At 43.7% G+C, this 18551-nt stretch overlaps 6 protein-coding genes across 6 annotated transcripts; 2 read left to right on the forward strand and 4 right to left on the reverse strand.

Annotated features, from left to right (window-relative positions):
- Positions 1-1329: 1329 nt before the first annotated feature.
- On the reverse strand, positions 1330-1925 carry Bfra_007492 (uncharacterized protein; the record flags this gene model as incomplete). The annotated part of the gene is made up of 2 exons (XM_037337864.1): positions 1330-1666; positions 1840-1925. 2 exons carry the CDS (start codon positions 1923-1925, stop codon positions 1330-1332), a joined length of 423 nt encoding a protein of 140 aa, XP_037187244.1.
- Positions 1926-2194: 269 nt separating this feature from the next.
- On the forward strand, positions 2195-3277 carry Bfra_007493 (uncharacterized protein; the record flags this gene model as incomplete). The annotated part of the gene is made up of 1 exon (XM_037337865.1): positions 2195-3277. One exon carries the CDS (start codon positions 2195-2197, stop codon positions 3275-3277), a length of 1083 nt encoding a protein of 360 aa, XP_037187245.1.
- Positions 3278-4129: 852 nt separating this feature from the next.
- Positions 4130-4909, reverse strand: Bfra_007494 (uncharacterized protein; the record flags this gene model as incomplete). Its single annotated transcript, XM_037337866.1, has 1 exon — positions 4130-4909. The coding sequence occupies one exon, from the start codon at positions 4907-4909 to the stop codon at positions 4130-4132; it is 780 nt and encodes a 259-aa protein (XP_037187246.1).
- A 1388-nt stretch (positions 4910-6297) lies between these two features.
- On the forward strand, positions 6298-7896 carry Bfra_007495 (putative flavin-binding monooxygenase protein; the record flags this gene model as incomplete). Its single annotated transcript, XM_037337867.1, has 2 exons — positions 6298-6380; positions 6486-7896. The coding sequence occupies 2 exons, from the start codon at positions 6298-6300 to the stop codon at positions 7894-7896; spliced, it is 1494 nt and encodes a 497-aa protein (XP_037187247.1).
- Positions 7897-9637: 1741 nt separating this feature from the next.
- Positions 9638-11590, reverse strand: Bfra_007496 (putative pheromone processing carboxypeptidase protein; the record flags this gene model as incomplete). The annotated part of the gene is made up of 5 exons (XM_037337868.1): positions 9638-10548; positions 10604-10830; positions 10896-11010; positions 11081-11248; positions 11377-11590. 5 exons carry the CDS (start codon positions 11588-11590, stop codon positions 9638-9640), a joined length of 1635 nt encoding a protein of 544 aa, XP_037187248.1.
- A 1993-nt stretch (positions 11591-13583) lies between these two features.
- Positions 13584-15486, reverse strand: Bfra_007497 (putative tripeptidyl peptidase a protein; the record flags this gene model as incomplete). The annotated part of the gene is made up of 4 exons (XM_037337869.1): positions 13584-13935; positions 13990-14188; positions 14227-14386; positions 14449-15486. The coding sequence occupies 4 exons, from the start codon at positions 15484-15486 to the stop codon at positions 13584-13586; spliced, it is 1749 nt and encodes a 582-aa protein (XP_037187249.1).
- Between the last annotated feature and the right edge of the window lie 3065 nt (positions 15487-18551).

The raw sequence follows: 18551 nt of genomic DNA on the forward strand, positions 1-18551 counted from the left end.
CAAGTTAAGAAGACTATTTGCAGCTATCTCGAATGTTTCGGAATCAAATCTTTAATGCACCTTGCGAGCTTAGCTCAATCCATCTCGCCTCGTCGCAACATACATTTATAGGGCACAGGTTATCGCAACTCTATCAATGAAGTGTGCGCAGATGGCTTCTGTCACGACAACTTAACTTTGCTATTCCAGTGTTTCCAATAGTTCAGACTGCAAGTCCATTTCACAATTCGAGTTTTGAGATTTTGAAGATACTATCATCGATTTCATGTATTCATTCTTCCAAATCAATCTAATAATTGGGATTGTTTCAATATACGAAATGATTTCATTGTTTAATGGGATTGAATACTCCAAAGTTCTTGATTGTTGGACTGCAACCCGGACTATTGGACACCCTATCGTATCCTGTCTTTTCCTAAGGATATGAGATAGATCTGCTTAGATGTTCTTCGAATGAAAAACTATTTGGGGTATCATCCGTGATAGTGTTCAAAGATCCAAAGACCAACGGGGGCGCGTGGACTGAGAATGATCGAACTGTGATGAATTCTGTGCTTGGACACATTCTTTCTGAAGAGTGAGCACAGATTGGTCAAATATGACAATGGTATTTAGGTCCATCGAAGGATGCAACAATGCCATTGTCGCCTTGAGGTTCGATGGTCTTACGAATCACGTAAGATTAAGGAATTTTGTTCTATTGAAAGGTAGGCATTTGACAATCGACACAAATCTCTATTAATTTCAGGAAAGCGAGGATGTACGGGTGCTTAACAAAGGGTTAGATTCAATGTGAGTTATTCATAAGAGGCTTTTTGAGGGTATGAAGTAGGTTTAGATCAAAGAGGAGTTAGCCCCTTTCAGATGATCGCGGCACTTTCCCACACTAACTCAGCCTATCTGATGGTTGTGACTAAATTTTGATCTGATAACTCCATACCTTTACGCGTCCTTCAATGATCATCGCCGCTGCACAGTTATCCTTTACTTTCAAGCAAGCATCAAACACACACTGTGCTGCCCGGCGCTTCTATCATGGTTGCACTCGATTTCTAATCCACCAAGAGTTTCGGGACCGACTCGGGACCGAAGAACAGCTTGATTGCTATACTATATGTTTTACGTTTGGAGAATCATTCGTATGGTACCTACTCCAGTTTTTAGACTACGCATAGACTTGTTGCTCCAGCCATTTAAATGATTGTCTTCATTATTTGAGTTATAGTGGAGAATGGGCCTGACAGGGCTTGCAAATAACCTTCATTTATGCTTCCAGTAGCTTCGGGATCGGGTGAGTATGAAGCATTAAAACATACCATGGACCGGTACTTAATACCAGGGATGAAAACCTATCAAAACTTCGGTCATGACTCCAGTTTGACACTTATGTTCCTTCCGAGGTCTTCGGGGTAAGCCCTCTGTTGGGATAGACACACCTCCGGCAACCCTCGAGTCATCTTGATGAAGAATCTTTCTCATTATTAGGAGGGCTCGGGGGTACGTACCTGTGGTTGGATCCTTCCAGTATCCATGTAGCCCCACGCCACCGAGAAGTACCGGATTGGTTTGATTGTGGGGACCATACTTATCATGCCATGCTGAGAGTTCCTTTGTAGTGTTTGCTTGCGTTGAGTGGTCTGACAGATTCTTCGTAGAAGGTCGGAGACTTTCACGGGAAACTATTTAGCAGAAACACTTGAAAATTGATCTAATATTGACAGTCACTTCTCAACTCGGAATGTAGTTGTTGGAGAAATGGAACTTCCTATTCGAGGAGAAGGAATGATCGATCAACACAGCTTGTGGTCAAGATAATGCATCGGGACCGAGAACACGTACCTGGACCGCCAGAAAGCGCACAACTCCGAAGTTTTGAACGCCAAGGAACAAGGGTAATCTCTTTGTAGTTTGCAACCATATGGCATTTGTTAGCGTATTGAAGGTTGTCGAGTAAACTCTACTGCCACGAGTGTCAGATGCACCTGCTAAATCAAAGATTTTAGCTCCGAGCAATCTAGAAGTTCCCCTGCATATAGAAACAAAAACTGGGCCGGGCACTGTGATGACGTTTGCGACTTGCCTGTCCACTATGGAGCATATCCTAACAGAATCATTGTGAAGTCAAGTATATATAGTAGCTGCTCCGATACATCCAGAGTCTCAATAGCTCAACACCAGTTCTATCGATTTCACCATGTTGTCTACTCTTGCTCTTTCCCTCCTCTCAGCAGTGCCAATGGCTGCAGCTCTTGCACCAGGCCTCACCCTTGAGTACTCGCTCGAGTTACCTACCCAAGGTATCTTCATCTCCGCCGATGGACGCAAGTTCCTTTCCCAGCGTTACTCTACTACTCTGCCACCAATTACCGTAGAGCTCCTCGCCGATAACACAACTGTCATGTATCCCGACGTCTATTGGAACTCTTACAACGCAAGCGACCCCAGCTCTGATCCTAGTCTCCAGTTTGTCAGCATCGACGGTGCCAGAATCGGACCCGATGGTCGTTACTGGTTGGTCGATGGTGGTTCAAGCGGTGTCAACGGATCCACCAAGTTGGTTGGATGCAACCTTACCACCGATACCGTAGACAAGATCTACTACCTCGACAGCATCATCGCTTCCAACAGCGGTATTGATGATGTTCGTTTCAGTGCCAGTGGTGAGGTCGCTTATCTCAGTGACACTGCCGGTGCTCTCGTCGTTTTGAACATGACCACTGGAGACGGAGTCCGTGTTCTCGTTGACGACCCATCCGCCGTTGCCTTCTTCCCTATGATGTACAACCATACACTTGTTCCAGGTTACGGTGCCGCGGGTAGCACACTCGCTGTTGGCCTCGACCAAATTGAGGTCTCCCCTGACGGAGTCTACCTCTACTACCAACCATGTAACGGAGGACTTTACCGTATCGAGACTGCTTACGTCGATGCCGCATTGACCAACGCCACCATGGCTGCCAGCCTTGGTGATCTCACTGAGCCCTTCGCCTTGACCCCAAGTACCGGTGGATCCACCATTGATGGTGATGGAAACGTCTATGTTAGCGACACCAACTTGCTCGCTATCTGGAAGGTCACCCCTGATGGGTACGCATCCATTCTTGTTCAAGATGATGCTTTGATCTGGACTGATCTCATGTGGGTCACTTCTGACAAGAAGTTGCTGCTTCCAGCATCCCAAATGAGACCTGGTGGAAACGGATTGATGGCTGAGGGACCAAACAACATCTTCTCCTACCCAATTGACGCTGGTCCATCCCCAATTGACCACGCTTAAGTTTTCGTCCTCGACGATCACTTAGCTGGGATGTGAGGAAATTGATTCAGGCATCAAAGACCTGTATATATTAGTTAATTTCTCCCGAGAATGTTTGGCTCCCGAACTCCGGACTGTGGGTTCGTCTTAAGCTATGTATATAGTTGATTAAAGGTTATTACTTCGAACCTAATAAGAAAAGTTCAATATTTTCAGCACACTTGACCTGACTAATTGACTGACTGATTGACGCTTTGACATGACCATCAAATTTCGGAAATGTTCTCATGACTGCATCAAATGCTCCAGAGCTATTTCTTGACAAGTCAAAAACTCAACACATAAAGAATGATTGCAATACCTCGAACCGATATTCATGCCATTCAGTCTCCCCTAATTTGTGATTTTAATGACCTAGCTTCTCAGCTGGCCGACCTTCCGTAGCTTTTTTACCCTTTGCCCTTGTCATTCAAATGTCATCTTATACAAACACTGAGTAGGTCATAAGATCCCGCAGTTTCATTTAAGTTACATCTCCTTTTTTGTGTCACTTCGCCCTGCCCATGTTGCCGTCAGAAACGTGATTAATAGTGCAAGCCATCTTAGATATAAGAGCATTCACTATTTGAGACTTTGCGAGTATTGGACAATCATTTGATATTCAGGATAGCGCTGTTATTTGAGAAGGACGGAATGAACTGAATGATTCAAATGAGTCGAAGAATAATAAGTACATTACTACCCTGCTTATCCGAAAGTATCGCTGTTATAATTGACGTGATCTGACTACTTTTTCGCTGTTGATAGTTGATATCTGAACCCTCAGATTTCTAGAGTCATTACGATGACACCTCACTTAGCCGTCTACAGCCGTTACCAATATGCCCCCGTTAACCTATTGACCCAAAGTTGATTTCCAGTCGACCTTATAACTGCACCAGTAACAAACATATCCTTTCTCTCAATCGGCATCGGTATAGCCAGCATTGGTGGTCCCCATGATGGTTCTTGCAACTTCGGAGCACGTATAATTTGGACTTCAATCAATCTCTTCATTAACACCCCGAACAAATCCTGCCAACCGGGCCCACCTTGATTAGTTATGAATCTCTCCAGAGTAGCTTCATCCATAATAATATACTTCAGCCTTCCAATATCCAGCTCTCTACAATTCTTCTTCCCATCGTCCCACTCAGGAGGTGGCGGAGGTAACAGCTCAAACTCCGGTAAAATCGCCTCAGGATGTGAAGCATCATACATAAACAGGGTTTCCCGACCACAATCGAACCAAACACCATTCCTTAACCAAGTAAAAGTTCTGTAACATTGCTGTCGAGCTGCGTGGCAGACGTGGAAACAAGGAGGAAGACGTCTGAGATCAGGATCTCGAGGGGTCATAGTGTATTTATGTTGATCCGTTGTATCCTTATTCTGACGAGGCAAACGGCCTTTGCTTTGACAAGGAAGAAGTGTGACTGGAAGTGAAGATCCCCATATCTTACGAGCGTCGTAGTGGATCATTCGAGGCGGGTAGTGAAAACGGGTCAAGTCGAAGATATACTGGCGGAGCTCGGGGTGTAGAAGGGGAAACATTCTGTCAAAGGAGGTAAGAGGGGTACAGTTGACATCATCCTTGGTTGTTGTCGATGACATGATTAAGAATGAAAGCTCTTTGTTTGGGTGTGTGTGCTAGTAAAAGATATTGCAAAAATAAAGCAACGGTATTTTCTGTGAGTTGACAATGTAGTGTTTAAGATGTCAAGATGAGGTTCACCAAGTAATTTTTATCATAATGCAGTGGGTGGTTCCTTCTCTGTTTTCGAGTAGGGAACCTGTTCAAAGAAAAGATGATCCAACGAGGTTGCCTTGGATTCCCATATCGCTCTCAATTTACTTATCCATGAGCAATTCCTTCCCTATCCTTGGACAGCAAGTTGGTCAAACTTTTGACGATGAGCAACTCCAAACTTTTCTTCCTTTATTAATCCATTCTCTCCACATTCCTTCCGCATTCCTTCGCTATTTAAGAAATGCTATGTTGGCCAGTCAAACTTTTGACCGAACTTCCCTATCAACTTGATCCATCTTCTCCATAATCCTTTTCTGTTCTCGGAATATCGTATATGTAGGTCGACGTGGTAAACATGGACAATCTAAAATTCCGAACCGCCTTGCCGTAGTTTGTTCACCACTCGTATAACAATCGAGGATACAGCGAGAAGGACGACAAGAGTTGCCCACTTCAAACCTTATTCATTAAGAAGGGCTGACTCCTGGTGACGTTGTCCACGGCAGAAGAACCACCTTAACTTCCGACTCCGAGTTTCTGAATCACGTGTTTGGTATCGAAATCTACGAGACATTTTGATGTACCGGTGTGGCTCAGAATCAAGGCTTAATCATGTAATCTCAGATCGCATTCTGTTTGTTTTCATTCGTTGCAAACCTCTCGGTTGCGGAGCTATTTCGCCCCTTCATCTTCATTCATGCCAAAATTACCTCTCCCCATCTTCTTATTTTCACCTGGTCTTCTGTAGTCCCCATAAATCACCATCTATCCCCATTCACACCTCTCTTTGATCAAACATGAAGGCCAATAACAACTACCCACGGACTATGGAAATCTGTGAGCCGGTCCGTATGCCGATCATACCACCATACTCACCGACGCCAATAGCACCAACTAAGCTTGCTTCTGTTTAGTTTTGCGAGAGACATACGCTCTAACAATGAGCCTCGGTATCATTTGTTGAGATTGAGAGCATGTCTTAACGGTAAATGCAAATACCACATTATTTCTCTCTTTCCTTTCAAATGTTTCATGTATTCTAAATATTGAGCCTCGGAGTATATCTTTGATCCATTTCCTGCATGATTTCTCGCCTTCCGATTCTTATATCTTCCAGTTTCTCTATCTCAATTTCTTACTTTGCCCGATACCGTCACTGTATCTCTTACCGAGCTTTACTTTCAATATAGCATCAACATCTATTGCGTATACCTCCTTACTGTAGATCCTTACAACAACAAAAATAAGCATAATGGGTTCTATCCAAAGATCTGGGAATTGCGATTACGACATTGTTATCGTTGGTGCTGGTTTATCGGGGATTAATGCTGCATAGTAAGACCTAATCCTTTGACATTGAATTCTTATCCATGTTACTCTATTTAGCGATCCAAGTACTTGGGTACCAAATTTTCAAGTCAGATAGCTAACACTTTGCAGTCGTATCCAAACAGAACTCCCAGGCTTGACCTATACTATACTCGAGAATCGCGGAGCAATTGGCGGAACGTGGGATCTATTTCGATATCCTGGTATCAGATCCGATTCAGATTTACATACATTTGGATTCCCATGGCGGCCATGGATGAGCTCCCAGTCAATCGCTGACGGTGAATCAATCTGCAAATATTTCAAAGAATCTGCCGAGGAATATGGTATTGATAAGAAGATACAATTCCACCATAATGTTACTTCGGCAGACTGGTCGACGGAACAACAACAATGGTCATTATCAGTTGATGCTGGTGGACAAAAGAGCACTATAAAAGGACGATGGATCATTTGGAGCACAGGTTATTATGACTACAGCGAGCCATTGAGAGTCGAAATACCTGGATTAGACAACTTCAAGGGCAAGAGGATACATCCTCAATTCTGGCCCCAAGATCTCGATTACACAGACAAGAAAATAGTCGTGATTGGAAGTGGTGCCACGGCAATTACACTGATACCAAATCTGGCAGACAAGGCAGCCAAAATAACAATGTTACAACGAAGTCCTTCATGGATACTAGGAGTTCCCGCAAGAGATTCCACCGGAAGTTCCATGCGCAAATATCTTCCAAGTTGGATGGCTAGCCAATTGATACGTTGGAGATTTCTCGTATTCCCATTACTATTCTTCCATTTCTGTCGCCAGTTTCCCAGTACCGCTTGCAAAATCCTTCGAGCAAGAACCAAGAAAGAAATTCCATCAAACTTTCCCATCGATCCCAACTTCAGCCCCAAATATAATCCTTGGGAACAACGTCTATGCGTCTGCCCAGACAGTGATTTCTTCAAATGTCTTCACTCGGGAAAAGCCGATGTCGTAACTGATACCATCAAAACCGTAACATCATCCGGTATTGACCTCGAATCAGGGAAAAGTCTCGATGCAGATATAATCATCACAGCCACCGGACTTAAAATGCAACTTGCCGGTGGCGCCAAAGTGAACATCGACGGCGTCCCCTACGACTATTCCACCAAATACATGTGGAAAGGCATGATGCTCCAAGACATGCCTAACGCAGTAACAGTCATCGGTTATACAAACGCCTCATGGACATTAGGAGCTGATACTACCGCGGGAGTATTAGTTCGATTGCTTAAGCACATGCGAGATAACAATATCGTATCAGCTGTACCGAAAGTTCATGGCGAGAAGATGGACTCTCAACCCATGTTGAATTTGAGCAGTACGTATGTGGAGAAGGCAAAGGGATATATGCCTATGGCCGGGGACAGGGGCCCATGGAAACCGAGGCAAAATTATCTTGTTGATTATTGGGTTGCGCAGTATGGGGATTACACAGAGGAATTGGAGTTTACTACCGCTGGAGGTGCAGGGTTTGATAAGAATCAATGATTGTAATGTTTGTACGAATTGCACGGAAGATGAATTGGCTAAATGGGAGTTTGGATGTAAATTCTGTTACAATATGTGTGGTATGTATAAACTTTATTTCAAGGAAAATGTTCATCATCATGTTAAAGTATGAGTTCACGATACAGATTTATGCAATATCATATGGTTTTCGATATACATTTTGTCCTTGCGAATTTTCATTTCTGATATTTTTGAATTCCTGCATCTCCATAATTTCAGCAATCATCCATACAAATAAACGATCTGGAATGCAGTTAGTTTTTTCTTCTCAAAAGCTACAAGGCACATCTCAAAGCACATGTCCAATCTATAAGACATTTAGGATTCCTATTATCGAAACCCTTACTGTAGCAGCGTTTTCTCTCTTTTTCACATCTCGAACTTGTAATCTCACAGATAAATTTGTTGGGTTTAACTTGATATGCTCCGTAGAGCTCGAGTACACGAGGCGGAATCAGGATACATTGATCATGAGTGATTCAGATCGAGGACTACGAGTTTGACAGTGAGTGATTTTTTCCAGCTCGTGAGTAGTTCTACAATCATCATTGTATGCGAGAGCCGCTCAAGTCGGGAGGCGTGTTCACAGCTATGCGATGTCAAATAAGATTCGTTGCACAGCAGCGTGATGGTTTTGGTTTACATTGCAAGACTTGGGAACTTCTGAGAGAGAGAGAGAGAGAGGCACAAGAAAGGAGGTGCTGCTACCTAGTAGTTACTAGTAGCAAGACGGCTGGTCTTCAGATGTTCAGCAAAATTAGTGTTTTGAGAGGGAAGAGGGAGTTTTGCTATCCCGCACCCTTCTCGCGTTGAGTTTCATGATGTCTCTGTCCCTGTACTTTGCGGGTAAACGACGACGATGGCGACGAGTACAGACTGTACAGTGGGAGAATTATCCGCGTTAGCGCGGCGATCAAGCAGGATGAAATAATTTCGTACTGTAGTACGGATGCGGGAATTGCGAGAGGGGATTCGGCGCAAGATATGCGGATGAGGGAGATGGGGAATGGGAGAGTTGGAAACGAGATCTGTGGGGATGGATGTGAGGAGGGAGAAGGAGAGGGAGAGGGAGAGGGAGAGGGAGAGAGAGAGGGAGAGGGAGATAGAGAGGTTGTGGTGAGAGTAGGGATGCGAGGACGTATGAGGTGGGAGGGTACAGATACCGTAGGAGGAATGTTGGTATTTGGTGGTTGGATCGGTTGGGTGCGACGGATGTATAGATTCATCTCCGTAGTTTATCGCTACAACCTGTAATCGAAACATCAGAAACTGATTGCTAGGGTGAATCTTCCCAACTCAGAATAACAATGTAAGACTTAATCTGAAGGAAGGAAAAGTTTACATACCATCACCGTCATCATCATCATCAATTATCTATCAGATAAGCCTTTGAAGTTTGGAGTTTGAAGTTTGGTGTTTGAAGTTTGGTGTTTGAAGTTTGAATTACCACGATCAGTGGGGTCAAGCCAGCACTTTACAAGAAAGCGAATTGATTACTCTCCGATATATATATATATATATATATATAGATATATGTATAAACATCATCAGCGTTTATTATATCCAACTATCAGTATCTCATCCTTTAATAAATGAACAAAACACCATTGAAAGATTTCACATTCAACACCCATTTCCCATCGACATGACACAACTTTATCAATTCCAAGTCTTCACATCTACATACTCCAATTCTCACCCACCGATTGAACATATCTATTTACAATTCATCAATCCTCCCCAAGACCCACTGCAAATGTCTATAACTACTCCTCGGCTGAAACTGCGGCTGCATATGTCCACTCAGAAACGTCTCCGCCCACATCAACCCGCGTTCAAAATGCTGCACTCCCATCGTTCCCTGCGGTTCATCCACCGGTCCAAACCCCTCCTCGATAAACAAATCCCCATACTGCAAATCCGGCAACGTAATCACAATCGGTTTTTCGGGTTTCTCTTGGAACCCCAATTTTCCTCCCCACGTCATATTTTGAATGGCGAGAAGTGTGCCATTGGTGAGGATTTCGTAATCGAGATTGCCATTGGCGATGAGGACACGATTGGTGGCTTCGATGACGCGGGGAAGAACGGATTGAATGGGGTCTGCACTGAGATCACCTTCTTGTTCGGGTCCTCCTTCGCCGTCGTCACCTCCGATGAATACGGGGCCGGAACATTCGCTCCAGTCGATTTCCATGGGTGCGTGCATGGCCTTTTTCACATCTGTACGGTTGAAATAGATTTGATCGAATCCTGGATACAGATACTGCAAGTCCGTTGGATAACCTAGTGGATCGGATGGGAGAGGACATTGAGTAACGATTTCATAAACGTTGAAACAGGGGTTTGGCCCATATGCTGCATTGTAGATTGAACCCCAGAGATCACATGCTAGATCAGTCTCATTGTTGTAGTCGAAGTATTTAGGGGGCTGAACGCCAGATGGTGGAAAAGTTAAATATTGCGAGATAAAATCCGAATAGCCGCATGATTCGTGAAGAGCTTCTAATTGAGCCACGAAACTTGCATTGAGGCCGAAGATGTTGTTATTCTGGAGGAGGAATGGAACGGCTGGTGCTTCTTGTTGGGCATATACATAGGAGCCAATGACAGGGTCATAAGCCAAAGCTCCTATTTGATGTTAGTGATAGAATTACTTGAAATTCGATGACTAGAGAATACTCACCAGACACATCAAAATAATCCGTATCGTTTCTCTCCAACATAGCCAACGATATATACGGGACATATCTTCCTGCATAACTCTCTCCCGTGACATAAATTTTGAAATTCTTAATCCCGAACGTCTTTTGGAAATTCAGGAAAAAGTTGACAAAATCCTCTGCGATATCTTCTTCAGTTGTAGCAGTCACTTCACCAATCGAGAATCCCGTTCCAACTGGTTGTTCGACCCTTTTCACCATTAGTCACGCGAGATTCTCTCAAATGGATGCCGCACGGGCAGTAATTCTACACACCAAAGAACATTCGTCAGATTAACCCAAGAATATGGATTAATCTGCGGAGTATACATTCCCCAACTCCAGATAAACCGTCCATTTTCTTGAAAGAAGGCTTCCAAAGAACTGCAGCCTATCTCATCATCAGCTTCTTCTTACAATCTTCCATCCCAGATGCCAAAGTAACTACAAGCACAACTCACCAGGACCTCCATTCAACCAAATAGTAACTTCATCAACCGGTTCTCCAACCGTCGGTTCAAAAACAAAATAAAGCCCTCTTGATTTATTTTTCATATCAATTGGCATTAATCCCGCGTACATTTCTCCGATATCAAAGGGAATATCCGGGAGAGATTTTACTCTATATTCTACACAACACCGGTCGTTAGCTCTGACTCTCACAACACAGCACAAGGCAACATCCCCTCCTCCTCTTCCCTCATTCCCAAATCCTCCATTCCTCTCCAAATCTCTCAAAACCCCAACTACAACTCACCCTCTGTATGTTTATTTAGAAACCTAAACCCCTCCGTCCCATTCCCATGCCCATGTCCATATCCCGGATGGTTCCTCTTTCTATTCCCCTCGACCCTCTCTTTCAGATCCGGATGATACCCCTTGGCATGCGAGAAATCCGAAAACCGACCTGCTAGAATTGTCGTTGCAAAGACACACAGGAAAACCAGTATTTGTCTAATATTCAACGACATCTTGATGGTTTCGCGGACAAAAACCTTTCGCAGCGTGTTTATCGATTTGGGGAAGTTCTCGAGCTGCACTTCGGGAGATGGATTTCTTTCCTTGATTACTACCTAGGTAATTAGAGTTTGAGACTCTGGGATAGAAGAGAATCACTCAATGGCCATCAAACCTGCAAAAGCAAGAGTAATCGCAATAGTATCAAGGAGAAACAATGAAGAAAGAAAGAGAGAGAAGAGAATAAGTAACACAGCTCTTTCCCTCACATGACATAACAAGACGATTCGCCCAACAGAAACCCCGATTCCGAATCTACCTGGATGCATAGGTAGGTAGATACTATCTCGTAGTTTGTGCATTGCATTGCATATAACCCCAGTACATACATATCGAATATGCAATCTATCGTCATCGATATCAGCACTCTCCTTCCTCTGAGCTCTAGTGGGAAACCTCCTTTCCTTACTCCTATAGCATACGAGGTGCGTCAACCCGAACTTTCAAACCGTGTCACAATCGCAAAGATCAGATTGTCAACCCTGTTAAATCTCTCCTTTCTGCCCTGTCACAATATCATAATCACCAGTACCCAGCTACCTAGCTACCAAACCCCAGGAACCCCTCAGTTTCTCACCTCGGAATCAATTCTCACAATTGGATACCGTATGGTGACAGAGTAATCGTCTTGCTGCGGTGCGATGCGGGTCTACAAACCCAGCTATCTGTATAGAAATTTTCTTCCGGGTGATCCTGCCCAATCTCATATCATGATATCATAATGTAAGATGCGAGATGCACGATATAATGAACTCGTCAGATACACAGTGCAAACCATCGAGCTTCCTCTTTCGTCACTTTCAGATCAATTTTGCGTGGCCAATCGATCCATGTATTTTGTTAAGCTAGTCTGGAATAGAATACGAGTGGGTAAATGTACCAATGGGAGACTACAAAAAAAAGACTTGTGAAAATCTCTTGATAACTGTATTAAATTATTTATTTTAGGAATTGTTGCAATTGTTAATAATGAGAGATGGAACAAGTTAATCAACACGAAAATTCTGATATCAAACAACGGAAGAATGGATGTGCGAAAAATATCGAAAGTTGGGAGGTGTCCTGTTGGTCTGCATACCCACTGGTGAAAGAGATTCAGGAGGATATTCGGAATCGCATGGAGTGAAATGGAATGCATGGAATGCATGGACCTGCATACCTCCTACCTGCATACCTACCTACATATCGCTCGCAAGCATACCATTCGTAAGCCTCTGATAATGTTATCTAAAGTCAGGTTATCTGTGAAGTGATACCACGTACCTACCCCTACCTAATATACATCCATCCATCCAAACACACACATCCACACATCCATCCAGCAATCCCTCATCCCATCCCATCCCATAAGTATCTCATCCAAAAACCATCCATCTCGTGATCTAAGCCCAAAGCACACATCAACCACCCAGGAAGCCAGGTGTATCGACAATACCAACGTGACCTAGTAGGTATATCTAGTAGTTCCCAGTTCCCACTTATTCGCACAAGTATCTAGATAAGAGATCCTGATAACAGTCAGACTAATGCGGGGTAACCCAGATATTCATCCACGAATTCGCCTCGCTTCCTCTCTTCTCCAGGCGGTGAGAAGCTGACTGATCGAGGTGAAGTGTAACGGCTCGGGAATCCTTCCAAAGTAGGGGTATCTTTCCCCGATCCGGTCCGGTCCGGTTCGGTTAGCTACATACTTTGCTATCTACTCATGAGGTACGAAGATGCTTTGTGTACACGATCATACATACTTGGGGCGCCTGAGAATGAAGAAAGCTATGTGATGAAATGCAATGAAAAGAGATCATGATTTTAAGAATTATCAATTTACTTTACTATTGCAATTATTCGTCTCTGCGTAATTTATATACAAATCCCTCCATAAGTTTTGAAACCTTTCCATCTCTATCTCCTAAATTCATTATCCTCCAATTGGACGTCTCGAGCCCAAAACTAATATTTCAAAACGAGTGCCTTCAATTTTTCAAAATTTGGTGTTCCCAATCCCGTGACTGGATCCCACCCTGTTGTCGCATTCCAACTTGCATATGGGATAACTGCTCCTCCAGGTACTGTTGCGCCAGTCTGTCCATTGACACCATTACATCCTACACTAGCTCCTCCGGTGATATCATTAAGAGCTCCTGTGCCAAGAAGATAAAGGAGCGGGTTAACAAATCCTAAAGCTGGTTTTCCTGCTTTGAATCGTGCGTCGTTAAGAAGACCGAGAATACCGGCAAGGACAGGAGCAGCGGCTGAAGTACCACCTGAAGGGGAAAGTTCACCGTCATAGACGACTTGGTAACTGGTTTTGGGTTAGTAAGTGTTTAGCAAGATTTAGTGGGGAATGAAAACATACTCAGGAGTCAAACTATGCGCCGAAATATCAGGGAAACCTCTTCCTGAGAAATTAGTGTAGCTCTCATAGTATTCCTTGGTGCTTGGACTAATATGTTTGCTCAAGTATTCATCCACAGCAGCTACTTGATACCAAGCGGTTGAGAAGTAGTTTGAGAAACCTCCTGAACCGTCATCCCAAGCGACTTCGGGAGCGACAGCTTGAGTACCCCTACAGATGTAATGTATGGGCAAGTACCAGGAAATTGGGGTTGGAAGTATGGGGTGTTGAGACCATCGTTTGCAACGCAACCAGCTCCTACGCCGGTGTCTCCTGAAGATTCAAGAACGGAGATACCGCGAAGACCCATGATACCGATCAAGTTGCAAACTCGTACGGCGTATGCATATGGAACTGTCTAAGTAATGGGTTAGTAATGGAACAACTCATCAAGGACGGAGAGGATCGGAGAAAACGTACATCTTCATCATCACCATAAGAGTTGGAGATGACTTGTGGTAAAGCGGAGTTTGGTTGAGACAACAAATACTCATAATATGGCAAATATGGCTCGTTGGAGTTATCGGCCGCAGTTGGTAGATCAATGTTAGGGATGAATGGTGGGGAGCCACCAGTGATGAATTCCTGAACAGGTAAAGGATGAGCAACACCAATAATGTTTTGGACATCAAGGTTTGCTTCGCCAATTTGAGCAGTAGCTTCATTTTGATCGTTGGTAGCTCCATTGATTAGAGTAACTGTGAAGTTCTGTTCTGGGATATCAAAGTAACTCTCATATTGAAAGAGATCGGCATAGAGAGCTGATTGGTTGAGGAAACTACCGAATCCGATTCTGCTACCGGATGAAACTGAGGGGGTATAATTTCCAATGTTGTATAATTCTTTGATGCACTTAGGAGTAATGGATGTTGAGCAAGCAGCATCAACTGTCACTTTCGAAGGTGAAGTAGCTCTCTTTACAATCTTAGTTGGCACATTTGCGACTGTCTTTCCGAAGTAAGTTGTTGGAGAGATGAGCTCGATATGTTCAGCAACGTCATCCGGGACGGAGTATTGAGTAGTTCGAACTTTCGTTACGCCATTACTTGTATAGCTTTGGAATGTTGCATTAAGCATCGAATTGGCCTTCTCAATTGTGGTGGCAAAGGAAATGGTCGATCCATCGCTCACAATATTTTGAGCACCAGCACTCGTCAACCATGAAGTAACCGCGGTGCTTGCATCCGCAGAAGGGGCAAACAAAGCATTGGCCTCATCAATATCGAGATGATTTCCATACTTTGCATTTCCTGGTGTGGAAACGGCAAGAAGCTTGGCTTCCAATTGATCGAGGTTTTGCATAGCGAGGCCAACTGTGAGGGTGATGGCCGCACTTGAATCTGTTTCCGAAGCAGCAGTCCATCCGCTAGGTGCTGCTGCCAATTTCTCCATGACGGCACCATATGCTGGGAGAGCTTGAGAAAGCAAACCCGCACAGATGGCGGTTTTGGGATACATCATGATTGAAGAGGATTGATGATATCAATTGACAGGCAATCGATTGAATCTTCAAAAACGAAGAGGGAGAAAGTAGAAATGGTGAGGAAATGAAGGAGAGAAGAAGCGGTGGCTAGAGAAGGAGGTGAAGAGGTAGAGGAAACCGACACGACGGTCAGGAAACGTAGCTCTTTATGAACACTTTCCCCAACCTCTGTCAATCTCCTCTTGCCATCAACACCTCGGATCACACAACATCGAATCTCCGCTTGTACCTGGCAACGCTCATGTATGTCGCCCGCACAATTTTGGTACTTGCAGGTGAAGATCACATCTGAGCGAATGATCGTTCACGATGATAATGACATGCCCCGCCATGGTAAGCCGATGCGATACCAAAGAGTATCATCCGAGCCATGTAATAAGGTACACCAGGGTAGCTTTGAAGCTTTATAACATATGCGGCAGGTGCATCTGCCAAGAACCACCAAAAGCTTAATCATCGGTATTCAATTGGAGTAAGCACCTTCCCATTCAGGATTAGATCCAATGTAGCTAACCCTTCAACGACTTTTGATGCATTTCAATTGACTTATCACTTCCTCAATGAGTAAGACAATTTCCGTGATTCCGTTGTAGCATTCCCCCGCTTTTGAGATGGTTACGATCATGGTTATGGTCATGATCCACGGTCAATGGTCAATGGCCTTTTTATCTGCAGATTTCCGGATTCAAGCTTTTGGTCAACAACGACGATGGGGAGGCAAACGAGGTAGAGTAGCTGAATGATAGGATGGGATGACCGTATCTGAAATAATGCGGCTTTTGTGTTGATATCTGCAGAAATCTTGTGATTTTCTTTTGATTGTGCAAGAAGGGACTGAGAATTCCATTCGATTCAATCCAATCTTCTTATCTTGGAGTCTCTGCGTTGTAGATCACGATTAATTGATTCCGTTATCTTTTGCTCGTATCGGTTATCCATGCCATGCTTGCTGTCGCACGGTCTCAAAATCCTGTCATGTCCAGAGAGTTTGGGGGCGAGAAGGAAAGGGAAGGGAAGGAAAGGAAAGGGAAGGGGAAGCCGAAAGAGCTTTTCTATAATGTGTAGGTGTGGAGATGAGATATACGAAGACATATGGTAATGATTCAACAAAGAGAGAAAATTGTTAAGAAGGATCTAGAAAGGCATTCATTTAGTTCATGGCATCAGTTGAGGATTGTCCAATGCAAATACTGGCATAGAATCCTTACTATGATTCGGAGATTTTCATAGAGATATTTGATATGTATGATAAGGTCATGTGCAGAAGGATCACGTGTCGTCTCAGACTCGCAGATGATATTTGTACCCAAGGGTCACATCATTCAAAAGGGATGGGACGATACTGTATCATCTAGGTATGTGAAATGTAGGTTATGTGAAAGGCAAGGTTATATAACAGGTCGATAGGTATTATAATTCAAAAGCACAAAGACACAATCATAATCTTAGCAAGGTCAAAAGTTCAAAATGCAAAATTCAAGGTCGAAAAAAATAACATTAATATTAATTCAAGATAATAAGGAAACCCCATCAAATCCTAATAAGACCAAGAAGATTCAATCTCTTCTCTCTTCTCTCTTCTCTCTTCCCTCGACACTCAACTCACCATTCATCCACATCTAGTCCTCATTCCTCCACACTCAACTCACCATTCATCCACATCTAGTCCTCATTCATCCACACACAACTGGCATCATGTCCGGGAATTCTCAATCTGCAGTCTGAGTGGTGGTCGGCATCGTCGTCTGCACAAATACACCACCGGGTAATGTGAGCATGGTGGTTGGTATGGGTTTATAAGTCGATACTCTAGTATGATTACTGTGAGATGGATGGGTGTGGTTAGAATCATGGGGTTCTGGGTTGGGTAGTTGGATTGCGGTGGTGAGTGTGATGAGGGTTGAGAGACTGGTTAGAGTTATGGATTTCATCTTGGATGGGATTTTGGGGGTTGGTTGGTTGGTTGGTTACTACTTTCCATTTGTGTCTTTATTGGTTTCAAGAAAGTAGGTTTGCGGTTGCGATAGACTCGGGGTGTGAATTGATTTGGGGAACAAGTTGGTGTTTATATATGGAATTTGCGGGAGTTGTTCTGTATGTCTGCATGGTGACAAGCAGCAAGTCAAGATTGGTATTTTCTTTGTTGTGATTGTTGTAGCAAGTGTCAGCTCCTTTGTATTCGAGACCCAGCGAGTGACAAAGAAATGTCACTTTGCTTTTTGGCTTGAGGAGATCTGATTGTTCTTGACGTTTCTCGAACGATTTGCTTATGTTCCGTCAAGCGAGTCAGAGGAGTAGTCTCGAAAATTACAAGGTAGCGAAACCATAGAAATACATGCGACACGTGACCCTCCGCAACGATCGTGCGTGTTGGGTTTGAGCAGACCAAGCACCCACCGATCTGCCAAGGCATCGATAAACTCAAATCCGTTTGCCAAACACAGCCCCGTTCCTTGGTTTGAAAATTGAATGATAAAAAAGGGGGGAACTGAGGTAATAGTCAAAATCGATAGCTGCCGGCGCTAGACTAGAATCTCTTGAGGAACTACGGGATCGGGACTGGATGCGTACGAAACGGGTATAGATGGCGTTTCCGAAAAGTTCCCGTGTTGATTTATTTGTAAAAAGTAGGTTGAAGAAATGAATGACGTTGGTGTTGATGTTGAAGTTGACGTTGACGTTGACAATTGATGCTTTGAATTCGATTTGAGGTATGGTCGAGCTTTGATTTCGAGGTTGATGAACCTTATTTGAAGTGATGCTGATCAACGTTTTGACATGTTCCATGCACATGCGGACGAATGCTCAATTGAAACAATGGATGGTGGTGGAGCATTTTATAAGTTAATATCAATCAAGAACGCGCAGTATACATGTACATTGAAGATCTAATATATAACCATGATGAAGATCACGCTATCTACTAGGTACTTGTATGTAAAGAATCCATACAGAAGTGCATTGGCTGATAGCGGTATGTGATATGATGTGAGTGATGTGGATGAGGTAGATGATGTAGATGATATAGATGGTATAGATA

This window comes from Botrytis fragariae, assembly GCF_013461495.1.
Source record: "Botrytis fragariae strain BVB16 chromosome Unknown tig00000795, whole genome shotgun sequence".
Lineage (NCBI taxonomy): Eukaryota > Fungi > Ascomycota > Leotiomycetes > Helotiales > Sclerotiniaceae > Botrytis > Botrytis fragariae.